This window comes from Lissotriton vulgaris, chromosome 1_1 (genome assembly GCF_964263255.1).
Source record: "Lissotriton vulgaris chromosome 1_1, aLisVul1.2, whole genome shotgun sequence".
Lineage (NCBI taxonomy): Eukaryota > Metazoa > Chordata > Amphibia > Caudata > Salamandridae > Lissotriton > Lissotriton vulgaris.
Genome location: NC_141685.1, coordinates 1,066,281,960 through 1,066,295,795, shown reverse-complemented (window position 1 = coordinate 1,066,295,795; position 13,836 = coordinate 1,066,281,960). Strand labels below are relative to the sequence as shown.

Genomic DNA, 13,836 nt, shown 5'->3' with positions numbered 1-13,836 from the left:
GTCGTAAGGAGTCAGTCTTCAATAAGTCAGGTCCTGGGCCGGCAGCCAATCACAGCGCGGCCCGGGGAATGACGTCACGGGGGTGTCCGGGCCGGCAGCAATCACAGCGCGGCCTGGGGAATGACGTCACGGGGGTGTCCCGGGCCAGCAGCCAATCACAGCGCGGCCCGGGACACACGGCAACAAGGGGCGGGACTTAAAAAAAGAGTCAGAAACACCCCCGAATCGCGTTTTCACCGGGAAAGCGTGATTGACAGCCAATCTCTTCCAATGGCTAGCCTCCATTTATGGAGCTAGCCAATGGAAGACAGAGGCGGGACTAAGCCCCATAGTGTAGGATCATAAGATTTTTCCCTGGGCGGAGCACCTGCTTCGCAGGTGCTACAGCCAGGTCGAAACCTAAAAAGTAGAATTTCCTCCTTTATGCACTGGCTAAGGAGAGCACATTTTCTGCAAACAGAGAATGCCAACATTTGACAGTTCTCTAAAGGCCTAAACCCCCACTATAGACCACTGCTAAGCTTCAGCTCAAGATGGACCACAACTTCAAATTGGGGCTTTCTTGTACATACTGCTTGCATCAGAGCAAAAGATCAATAGATAAAATGAGAGGCCAGAGATCAGTCCACCAAAGAAGTTGGTGGAGCAAGAGTCTATGATCGTTTAACTAATTCTACTGACTTTTAACAAGTCAGTGGACCATCTCTTGGAACCATGGGCAATAGCACTGTGCCAAGGGTGCAAAACAGATGGCAAAGCTTTGACTCGGATACCTAAAGTGGTAGATGTGCTGCTTCTATGTTCAGAATTAACTAGGCCATTAGCAACACATCTCTCCCTAGCATCAGCACCTACAATATCTCCCATTCAATGTCCTGTATAAAATTAATATATTACTCTCAGAGCAGACCATATGTCTTCCCTTATTATCGACAGCATCCCAGTTTGCACCTATGCCAATGTAAAGGTTTATTTTGACATAACTGAAATGAGGAGTTATACCTAACAGTCTCCATATTCCCAAAAGGATGCCACAGGCTTGAAGGTTGTGCTTTGGTATTGGTGCTTGAACATGTTTGTTGTGGGGTCCCTTCCACAGATCTGGTGTGCAACAAAGAGCTTCTAAAGCAGCCCTACACTTTGTCTTGGCATGAGCCCCTTGGGTCTGGTAAGGATTTGTGGGGATCATCCTGAATTACACTTGACAGGTTTTCATGTAGGGTTTCTTTTGGTAATGGGATACAATTGATCTAGTAAGTCTCCTTCTGGGATTTATCTTGTAACTCCTGGACACTTGGTGGGTGCACTGGTAGTATACTTGTAGTGGGCTGACATCACTATGGTACCATTTTCTTGATGTAGCATCAGCCTGTGTGATCCTTGTCTCAACCCAGACCAATCTATGTGGTTTATGTTTTTCAACAGGGGATTGTGTTTTTAATTGAGAGGAACCAGTTGACCAACAATGCCACAGACGTTGCAGGCTTCTTATATAAGGGCGAAGGTTTGAACAAGACAGCCATTGGCGACTACCTGGGGGAAAGGTGAGTATACCCAAAGAGAGTCCTTAAAACTCGCTAAAGCACAGAGCCACAGGCTACAAGGACAAGCTCATCCTGTTCTGGAATTAAAAGATGGGACAGCAGAGAGCTTTAGTTCACCCACGACCAGCTAGTTGAGTATTTTCAGTGTAAGTAGGAGAGTACAGAACTCCGAGTCACTAAGAAATGCATCAGGTAACGAGGAAATGGCTGGTCTAGTCCTGATTTTATTTATAGGGGCAAAGATCTCTAAGTCACATAGATAAGCTGTTCCAGTTCTGGGTAATAAAGTTAGGGGACAGAAAGCTTCAGTTTACAGATTTATCAAGTACTTTTTTAAAGGAAGCTAACATCAGAAATGCCTTCCTATCTCTCTGAAACAAATGCAGCTCTTCAGTGAAAACCAATAATCAGGCATCTCAAAACATTAATCCAACCAGTATATATTCAAAGCAGGGACAGATTAAACATATATAACAATAAACTCTGGAGACCAAAATGTTTCAGTAAGTTACCTTTGAAGAAAATGAGCTACAAAATAGTAACAGCCACAATGCAGAGGAACAAAGTGAGGCAACCAGGTGTTCCACTGAGAAACTTTCCCTTTCTAGTCTACACATATGTTAGGACGGAGAAACTCTAAAGGGGATCTCTAAGCGGGACACATGAAAGGTGTCAGCAATGTTTTTGGTCTTCAGAAGAATTTGGATGAAAAAAAGAGTACTTAGCATGAAACTTTACACTCAGGAAAACCCAGCAGAGAAAGAGCTGCCCCTCTCAAAGTTAGGATGAGGTCTGCCTAACTAACTATGAAACACCAATTAAAAGTACACCTGATAGTTTCAAGAACATTCGTATCCCATTCCCACGACTTGAGGCAAACCCATAACCGCAATTGGAGGGGAGTTAACACCCCCCCCCCCTTAGTTCCCATGTCCACACAATTAGATACACATCTGTTGTATCCTCCTGGTACACAGTAAGCACGAGGTTTTTTAGCACATAATTGTTCCACGTTCGTTGGCAAATTTTCTGTCTCAGGTCTCACTATCAGCAATGTAATACATAGCAGTAAGCCTTTCTCTAGCTAACAAGAAGCATGATATTACTCCTGCAGAGGAGAGAAAACAGCATACTGGCAGTGCTAAAGCAAACATTTTCAGTTAAGGCCTAATATCAAGCTAAGTTAACTCAAGAAACATAATGGATGCACATCACAGTATTCTAAATCAGTGGAAAGCAAACAATTGTTATTAAACATTTAGATATAATGCATATGGTTATATCAGTCTATTGATCAACCTAATACACTTATGTGTGAGCTCTTACTATTAATTCATTTAAATGTCCCACACATGTTAATGAGGTTAAACCACATTTTTTAATATAAATGTTGTATATATAGGTATGAATGTATAGAGGTGACATATGTAGGGTGGAGCCTAAAACTACCCTGGTCCAACACAATCACAAGTCATGCATTTTAGTTTAACAATCAAGGGAGGGTCAGCCTTGATTCATCTAGGGTGAGACCACTGAATATAGGAGAAAACCCTTTTTCTTAACCCTTCGGTGCTGATGACTGCCTCCAGCCATCATGCATCACAGTGCTCGTGTGCTGATGACGGCTGGGGGCCGTCATGAACCCGCCCACACATTAAAAGCGCCGCACAGGTGCAGAATTGCAGCCGCGACCAAGGGGTTAAAGGAACTCTCACTTACTGAATGTTATTCAGTGACATGTTTAATCATAGACCCTCTGAGGGTTGGGGCATGCTGCAACCTCTTTGCTTACAAGGAGCATTTATTAAGGATAAAAGGTGTGGGGTCTATATGAGATGATCTTTAAAATTGCCTTGTCGGTGCTCACATCTTTACTCATTCACAAGCCTGTCTGGCAAGGTTACAAACTGGGGAAATGGGCTAGTTGAAGTTACTATCACTCCTTGGCCCTTAGGTGTGATCAACTAGTTTCTTCCACATACCCCCAATCTAGGGCCAGATGTAGGAAGCCTATTACAGGTCAGTAACGGCCGAAATTAACGAATTTCGGCCATTACCGAATCGGTAATTTAAGGAATCGGTAAATTACCGAATTCTCAAATACCGATTCGGTAAATTACCGAATTCCTAATGTAGGGAGCACTTAAATGAGTGCTTATCCCATGTTAGGATTCGTTATTTAAGACCAACTACAAGTTGGTGGTAAATAACTAAACCCCCCAAAAAAGCAATTATATGCAAATTTCTTCAGTGCCATGTTGCAGACATACATGCCCTTAGGGCATGTATGTGTGCCACATGTGCACCCATACACAATGGAGGGGTGCAACAGGGTGTCAAAATGACACCCTGCCACCCTTCAATGTTTCCCCCCTTTTACCGAATTGATATTTACCGATTCAGTAATTGACATTCATTCCTATGGGCCTCCAGCCCCATAGGAATGAATGGCAATTACCAAATCGGTAAATACCGATTCGGTAAATACCGAATCTTAACGATTCGGTATTTTTTACCGAATAATTTGCTACATAGACTTAACCGATTCGAAAATACCGCATTTGTAAAATTCGGTATTTTCGAATCGGTAAATGCTATTTACCTACATCTGCTCCTAGTGGCTTTCATCAGTATCAGTATGCACCTATTGATAACCTTTTGGGAAAGGGTGGCCTGCTATTTATTTAATCATTCATACAATGCCGCATGAATACAGGGTACATTACCATGATAACTTTTCTAGGAGGTGGGCCCACCTGAGGATAAGAAACCCATTTAGTCCCAGCAGGGCAGAGGACCATGAGTATGATCCAAAACACGATTATGGTACAACCTGTTTGAGCGAAAAAAACAGAAAGGTACTGTGTGTACCGTAAGTCCATAATTGTAAAACAGAAGCTGGTGCATGTGTCAGTGTCTTCTAGGCTGATACAACATGGTGAAAACACTGCAAACACAAGCTATAAGTGAGAGGTTCAATGTATACTACAGATATGCACCCTTATTGATAGTTAAATTAAATGTCTACTTATTTAGTGAACGCCTGGTGCCCCATAGGAATCTCTGGAAGGAAGTGTGCCCGCTAGTCACACACTGTATGGAGAAATGGTATTGTAAATAGTTTGCCATAGTTGGTAGGGGTGGTACTACACTGCCTCTGCTTCGGGTAAATGGCCATGTAATCACGCCATCATGAGTCCCCACTTGGCCCAAGACCTAATCACTATCTTCAGAGCCCGCATGTTACTGCTTGCAGAACTTAGCAGGGATAAAATACACCCTTGCATTCCACAGCTGGTCCAAACCGCCTTACTTGAGAGAGCCGGTCGAAACACTAGATCGCGCAACTCACAAGATGGCCACCCAGGATGGAACCACTTCCTGCTTTCCAGGCGGGCCCGCCATAATGTTATATGCAGTTGGAGAATTTGGTTAAAAACTGTAAAATGAAGAGTCTGAAAGGTATATAAAATGTTTAAAACACCTAGAAGGTAAAAACATTATAAAATGTTAGATGTGCACCAAAAGGCTAAAATGCACCAAACTACCAGAAATTTCTGGTAGAGGAGATGACATCTCGAGGGTTCGGTTAAGTGGCAGATTAAAACTTCTGGCACTTAATTGGCAAATAAAAATGGATGACATTTGTTAAAAATAAGTGGGTAAATTAAAGGATACAAATGAATAAATAAATACTTTTTATAATTAAAAAAAAATGTTGATGAGCAAAATGTTTATGATCTGAGGTTGCAATGCTGAGTATCTGAGGTGGTAAAAAAGCTATTGGTCCTGCTAGCTAAAGGAATTCAATGGGATCTCATCATTGAGATTTGTCTTATGTGTCTGTAGTCTATACACCCAGTGCTGTTCTCTTTCAAGGAAGATAATCTCTGAGATGCAACTGTTCTCCAATTGTTCCAATACAACCCTGTTCAAATCATTAGTTGTATGAGGGTATCTGATGAAATGTGTAGCCAGTTTTGTGGTTTCTCTTTTACATCTTATGTTACTGTAATGGCAGCAGATTTTGATTTTCACCTTCTAAAGGTCATGCCAATGTAAACGTGTCCACATGGGCATGTAACTATGTAAACTACTCTAAATTGCAATTTGTCAGGCTACATAATTCCCATTTGGAAGGCAGACCCAGATCAAGGGTTTTTGTTACTTTTGTCAAGTTCTAGACACTGCATGACCTGCATGGGTAGAGTCCAGTAGGCTTAGTTAGACCCCTTCTTGTACCCTGACAGACTTGTGGCTATATCTTGGTGCATGTGTGACCTACACAGTCTCTGAAGCTTGACAACCTTTTATTTAAAAAAAAAAGTGAATTTTCTAACTTCAATGCGTCTGCACTTAGTACACCCAGTGTTTGTTGAGAATGGCTATGTTGTAAGTGGTTACGCAGATCAGGCGTGGGTCTTCCTTGCTCCTGTCAGGCGGTCTAAAAGACCTGTTGTTGTGGGCTGTGGGTAGTGTCTGTGTCTCAGTTTCAAAGAGAGAGCCTCTGCCTGTGATTTATGATAAGTGATGGTAGTACAGTTCCGTCACAAACTCAGGAATTGGCCTGATTGGAGATTCTCCAGTAGAGGGCGTGGGTGGAAATTATCAAAAAACAGTAGGTTCGCAAGTACACTGTTGGGGTTTGGGATAGAGCACTCTGCTGAGTTGGGGTGGCGGGAAGTTTTGAGTCCGTCTGGCAGGGAGGCAGGGAGGCGGGAGGTATTGTGGGGTTGGAGAGTTCAAAGTTTTGGGTTTTTAGTTGTGATTCTTTTTAGAAAAGACTGCAAGGCATGGTATGTATTGAATAGTGCCGCCTCTCAGGGCACAACAAGATTACTCTACTCACTTCCCACTATACTTCGACAGAATGACAGACACACCTGGCAATAATACACAAGCGATGGGTCTAGTGGCCCCAGTGGCCCCACTCACAGTGGTCACTTGGAATGTTCACGGGTTAGGAGATAAAATTAAGCGAGGGTTATTTCGACGAGCCCTGAAGCGCCAGGCCCCTACCCTGCTACTCCTACAGGAGACTCACCTCACAGGAGCGATATGTAAATCAATGGACCGATGGGGGTTTAAAATGGTGATACGCGCTGAATTCTCTGCGGGGTCTAGGGGGACAGGAATTTTAATGAGAAAGAACGCACCATTTATAGTCAAACAAACAAAACATGATCATCAGGGTAGGTTTGCAGCAGTACACGGTCAATGGGAGGGCAGGCTGGTTAACGTAGTGTCTGTATATGTCCCCCGGCATTGCAGATGGTGGCGCTTCCGGCCCTCAGCGAGTTCCTATTGTCTCTGCCAAGTGGAGACTTACTCGTGGGTGGAGATTATAATGCCATGATGGACGCTAATGTGGACAGACACCCAGAACGGATGACATCACATGGGGTCTCCTGCTTGCGGAGCTTTGTGGAGGCGCTGGGACTAACGGACGTCTGGAGGCATGAACATCCGTTAGATAGACAATACACCCTTCACTCAGCTGTTCATAATAGCCTGTCCAGATTGGATTATTTCTTCATCCCGGAATCTACCCTTGCCAATGTAGAAAACATCACAATTGGTCCGAGAGGAATCTCAGATCATTCCCCAGTGACACTGACGCTCTCCTCCTCCCACACCTCTTACAAGCGACTATACCCAATTTATCCAGGATATTTACAAATACCACAAATACGGAAGGAACTCCGTAACACTACAAAACATTTCTTCACCGAAAACGAAGCCTCAGTAAGCTCACCAACTGTACTGTGGGAGGCCTGCAAGACTGTCCTCATTGGTCAGGCCATTTCCTCTACAACAGAACACAAACACGCAAAACACAGAGAGCTCGCGACCCTTGAACGGGAGCTCCAAGCAGCTAAGACTAACCACTCGACCAACCCTACACCAGATTCGGCTCATGCTCTTTTGCTAAAGCAACAACACAAGGAACACCGCAGACTAGAAACAATGACAACTCTCACAGTGACCAGGCATAGAATTTATGATGTCGGTGATAAAGCTGGGAAGTTATTGGCGTGGCTAGACAGGAGGGAACGGGGAAATCGTACTGTAGCACAGATACAAACGGCAGAGGGACGTTACACCTCAGACTCTGGGGAAATTGTGAAGGTGCTAGCTGAACATTTCAGTAAGGTGTACACATCCTCATCATTAGCCACGGAAGTGGTAGCCGCAAATTTTTTGCGGGAGATGGAAATGCCTAGACTCGACTCCGAGGCCTCTGAGGAGCTTGAGGCAGACCTCACTGCGGAGGAAATCGGCGAAGCAATCAAATCCCTTCAATCCGGCAAAGCGTTGGGCCCAAACGGTATCCCAATGGAGCTTTATAAACTCCTAATACCTGCCCTCAGCCCACACTTACTGGCAATGTACAATGACAGTTTAGGGCAGGGAACGCTGCCTTTGGACCAAAGGATGGCCACCATTGTAGCTATCCAAAAACCAGGGAAGCCCCCAGCGGAATGCCTCTCATATCGCCCAATATCACTGATTAATGCAGAGTACAAAATTCTGGCTAAGTTGATTGCAAATAAGCTACAAACACACATTCCCAACATAATTCACCCGGACCAGTCGAGCTTTATGCCAAAAAGAAACACTGCACTTAATCTCAGACGTTTACATTGTGTGCTGGCGAAGGAAAATAACCTGACAGAGACAGCAGCGGTCCTCTCTCTAGACGCCAAAATGGCCTTTGATATGGTGGAGTGGCCATACCTTTTCGCAGTTCTTCCACATCTAGGGTTTAGCCCTAAATTTTGTGCCTGGATCCGGCTCCTACACGCAGACCCAGTGGCTCGCGTGGCAGTGAACGGGCGACTCTCAGATCTCATCACATTGACAAGAGGGACACGACAGGGATGCCCATTATCACCACTTCTCTTTTGCACTGGTTTTAGAGCCCTTAGCAGCGCAGATCCGTAACACCCCTCTTATACATGGTATTACTTGGGCGGAGGGATGGGAAGACCGTATATCCCTATACGCAGACGACATCTTAGTGTACATCGCAGACCCCGAAAATACTCTGCCGATATTATTCGAAATATGCGATACATTCCGGAAAATCTCGGGTTACACCATAAACTGGGATAAGTCAGTATTATTCGCGTTAAAGGGCCTGACACCACAACTCCCCCCTGGCTACCCACTGGCAATTTCTCAAGATACATTTAAATATCTGGGCATACACATAACAAGGGACCCAGTAGCCTTCTTCGCTAAGAACCCGGCTCTCCCGCTGGAACGACTGCGTAGAGACGTCACACACTGGGAGTCGCTGCCCCTTACACTATTAGGTAAAGCTGCACTATTTAAAATGATGGCCCTACCCAGATTCCTGTATGCGCTGGAAAATACACCGTACCAGGTACCTATACAGTATTTTAGAAAAATAACAACACAAGTGTCTATACTCCTATGGGGCAACAAACCAGCCCGCATTGCGCAAGTTAAGCTACATCGCAGTTGGTACGATGGTGGCATAGCACTCCCCAACATACGTCTTTATTACTGGGCTGCACACCTCAAAGTTATAAATCAGTGGATACACGCCCCTCGGACGGACCCAGCATACATGGCTGATTGGGCTCAGTTAGGAACGGACAACATATTAGCGGCCCTATATAACAGGCGGCGAGCATTGGCACTAGCGGGCCCGACTAAACACACTGTCATGTTGTGGTATACAGCGCAGGCACACCTAGGATGGAAGGAGGTCATAACCAAACTCACACCCCTGTGGGACGCGAAACAGCTGGGGTCCCTCAGAAACAGCAAGGGAATCGAACACTGGGATAGCATAGGTATCTCCACAGTTGGAGACTTATGGGACAAGGGGACGGTCGTCGCATTCGAACAATATGAACTTGCACCAACCGAGACAGACCGTTATATGCAAATCAGACACGCACTTCTAACAGCCCTTCCACTGTCCGAGAATTTACCTGAAGCGTCCCATTAGAGGATAGGCTCCTCACAGACTTTATGCCTAAACGAGTCACTTTCTTCACATATCACAAACTAATAAACAATGTGTCGGACCCTACAGCAGCACTAAAAGAGAAATGGTCAACAGACATTGATGCTATGGATGAGACGGAATGGCAGATGGCAATCGCCTCTCCTAGACTAGGCTCAGACTTGTACAATTTAAAATTTTACATAGAGCTTATCTCACTAGACACACACTCCACAGAAGCGGTAGGGCGGAACATCCATATTGCCTACGAGGCTGTGGAAACGAGGGTACCTTTTTTCACACAATGTGGGACTGTCCTCAATTGGCGGAGTACTGGCGCCAGATCTTGCGTTCAATATCTCAAGCACTACATGTTTCCCTGCTGCCTGAGCCGCGAAGATGCCTCCTCATTATCTGGGAGCCTAATGACTTATCTCGCTATGGGCAAACCTGAGCGACTCTGGGCCTTATGGTGGCCAAAAGAAATGTGGCACAAAAGTGGGGGGCGGCAGAGTTACCGTCATTTGGTGCTTGGTGTAGAGACATGGACATGACAATGATTACAGAAAGAGCTGTGTATATAAATAGGAAGTGCCCTCGCAAATGGACCAAAGTCTGGACTAATTGGAATACCTACAGAGGAAATATTTGTGACCCAGTTACCGAATCGGACGATGATAGCTCAGATGATGACTTTGAAGGGGGTTGAGGAATCTGAAGAGAGGGATGTTTGCATACTAAATATAATGATAATAGAAGAAGGAGTTCAGATAGAAATGATTCAATTATACAATTATTGTTTGATGATTGTAACCTTGAAATTTACCCATGCCAACTGTCTTTCTGTTTTATGTAATAAAACCAATAAAAATGTTTTTAAAAAAAAACAGTAGGTTGTTTTTGGATGTGAGCTTAAAGTGTGTAGTTATCCAAAGCCCTTCCTGATCTGCAAAGGAATATGCCTCTTTTTTCCACTGCCTGTCACCCCACATGTTGTTACAACGTGGTCCTTACAACAACAGGGTTTAACCCTTTCGATGCTGATGACGAGCTCAGCTCGTCATCACCCACGGGTGGCGTGTGCTGATGACGAGCTGAGCTCGTCATGTAACACGGCTTTTAAAAAAAAGCCGCACAGCGCAAAAATCGCCGCAGCAGCGATGCGGTTTAACAAAACATACCATTATCCCACAAGTCATGACAACGAATTGCGGAGATTTGCGCTAGATGTTGAAATAGTATCATTTACTATTCCAACTCCAGTCTCTGCGGACAGTAGGGAAGGTGCTGGATTTTAAATCACATACCGCCGCCACCGCCGAGAGTCAGAAAAGGGTGCTAAAAGCAGCAGCCGTTCCAGCCGCCACCGCCAAGAGTCACGAAGCCATCAGACTCCGCGCCGCCGCTCCGGGGGACCACAACACACGGCAGGCCTCGCGGCGGCGCGTGCTAGGTGACGACACACGTGCCAGAAAGCGCCAGCAGGCGCCATAAATTGAGAAGAACCCCGGCAGAGCGGGGGAGAGTTACATACCGCCGCCACCACCGAGAGTCAGAAAAGGGCTCTAAAAGCAGCAGCCGTTCCAGCCGCCACCGCCAAGAGTCACGAAGCCATCAGACTCCGCGCCGCCGCTCCGGGGGACCACAACACCTGGCAGGCCTCGCGGCGGCGCGTGCTAGGTGACGACACACGCGCCAGAAAGCGCCAGCAGGCGCCATAAATTGAGAAGAACCCCCGCGTCGCGGGACGCGAGCGGGACGCCCGGGGCTAAGCCCGGGCAAAGGGCGGGCTCTCTACGGCCCTCATCGGCAGGAGGAGGCAGGGACAGGGCCAGAAACGCTGCAGGAAATACTTGTGTGACCCATTCTTCAAGTAAGACTTGCTGCTTTAAGAATTTGCTACCTGCCATTTTGTTTGCACAACACTGAGTTTGCGTGTATTTTGTAAACATGCCCAAAAAATCTGAGGAAGTCCCGCAAAACACTATTGACAATTACCTTGTTCAGATTGTTAAAAAAATAAACATGCAGAGGAGAGAGTCTCTGGGGTTGAGCCAATCCCCTGATTGACGATGTCTGTCCCCTTCCGCATCTATTTTGATTGATGACACCATACTGCAAGAAGCTCATTGCGTGGCCATTACTAGCGGCCCTATTTCCCAAGGAACAACTGGCACATCTGTTAACGCAGCCCCGGCCTCTGAGGGACCCAATGCAGAGGCTGAGGGCGACACTGACATTGACACTGACTCCGAACAAGAGAAACAGACCCGCGTTTCAGCGGACGAGCAGTCGCCTATAGGGCATGCCGCCAGGCCAAGACGACTATGCACCAAAAATCCACCAAAGCGGGGCGGGTTACGTTCAGGGACAAGACGGAAGAGGGCTATTACCCCAAAACCTAAGCAAGTGAATAGTGTTGAGGATAAATCAAATCACACTTTTGAGGATGCTTTTTTTGAAAAAATTGCTGATTTCCTTGAGTTAAAAATCAACACTATTATTAAACCTCTAATATCAAAAATTGATAAACTGCAAGCGGAGGTCAAGAAGTTGGGTGGACTTCATACTATGTTTGCAGGTGGGGTAGAAAATATAACTACGTTAGTTACAAATTTGAGTAACAACACAGGGGGAAATGTTGTTGGAGATGCTGTAGGTGAAGGCGTAGGAAACCAGCTGCCTGAGGAGAATTCACCATCTCATCCACCAGCATTGACTGTTAACAATGAGGGTCCTTTATCAGTTAACATTCCAACAGACAGAACCCCTTCGGTCAATATCCCCCCAGTACAAGCTCACTCAACGGACCCCCTACAATTCATAGTTGAAGCCACACCAGTGGTTTTAGTTCAAGCAAATGTCCCTCCTCTGGAAGGGGGAACAGTGGAAAGCCCCACTTCTCTCACTAGCAAGGCCTTACACTGGCTAACCAGTAACATGCGGCTAGCACCAGGGGGAAAGCACCATCTGGCAAGTGTAATCAAGTCAGCAACTAGGGTCCCCTGGTTGGGAAACCGGCCGAAAAAGTTTAAAGGGGACTGTGTGGCAGTGAGTTTCTCAACTCAACGTCCTTCCCAACATTCTTGCTAACTTGTTCCCTCCCCAACGCAGACGGGGTACTGTTGTTCCCTTAACTCTAAAGTTTTTCTACGGTGAACAGCAGAATGTTACTTACCCAAGGACCCCTGCGCCAGGGTGGGACAGCAATTGGGATTCGAACCTCAGATGGGGCCAGGACCCAAGGTATAATGTAGGAGCTCACCATTATCACTCAGTACAGCATAATCCTGTTGCACAACCCCTTCAACTATTCAATCGCTATGCCCCGTTATCCTTCATGGACCAAAACGATTGACTCTCCCCAAGACAAGATAGTAATGGTGAGGGTCCCCAGCCTGCTCTTAGTTCATTAGTTCAGAACTCTGCAGGTATTAGGGTCTATAGAATTATGAGCTGGAATATCGCTGGTCTCAGAGCCAAATATAACGACAAGAACTGGCTGGACATAATTAGATCCTACGACGTCCTTGCCTTTCAAGAAACATGGGAAACGTCAGACAGACTGGCTCTGGACGGCTTTTCCCACTTTATTGTACCTGCAGATCCTAGTAAAGCAGGAATGGCAAAGGGGGGCTTGGCTATATACATCTCATTAGATATTCAAGGAAAGCCAAGACATATTACATCTAACTCAAAAAACTGTTTAGCGGTTGAACTAACTACATCAAACTCCCACCCCATATTACTTGTTAATTTTTATAATTCCCCCGTCAGTCAAACCCCAAACGAGCATTTGGTAACTCTAGAGGAATTCCTGTCCACCCACAGTGAGAATAGTGCCCATGGGTATGAGGTGATCCTTATGGGAGACTTTAACATCCACCCATGCCATGCGGATTGCCACGAGGAATTTTCCTCCTATTCCTCCCCACAGCATTTCGAACACACATCACGCGGAGAGGCTTTGGAATTGCTCTTAGCTACTTTTAACCTTTATGAATCATGTAGTTGCTCTACAGGCCCGAGGTTACCGACATATGTGGGCAATGACACAGGCACAATTATAGATTATATCTTTTTATCTTCAAGTATTCTGCCTGAAGCTATTAACTATAAGGTAGAAACCTCAGTTTTTAGCGATCACAACCCTGTGATTCTAGAGACTATATCTCAGGGAGTCTTGGGAAAAAGGAAGATTGGTGCTTTATGCGCGACAGAATTAGTCCCGAGAGATCAGAATCGTAGACTGAAATGGGATCAAGTAACCCCAATCACCTTTTTACAGGAAACTCTGGCTAAAGTTGAGGG

General features: G+C 45.6%; 1 protein-coding gene across 3 annotated transcripts in view; it reads left to right on the top strand.

Annotated features, from left to right (window-relative positions):
• Nucleotides 1-13,836, top strand: part of CYTH4 (cytohesin 4) — a 249,374-nt gene that overhangs the window by 193,070 nt on the left and 42,468 nt on the right. For all 3 annotated transcript variants that reach the window (XR_015309467.1, XM_086963093.1, XM_086963086.1), the window contains one exon: nucleotides 1,426-1,544. Coding sequence is in view for 2 of the 3 variants with exons in the window: in XM_086963093.1 (XP_086819219.1) it covers nucleotides 1,426-1,544 (119 nt within the window). In the remaining variant the exon portion in view is untranslated. The remainder of the gene's footprint in view (nucleotides 1-1,425; nucleotides 1,545-13,836) is intronic.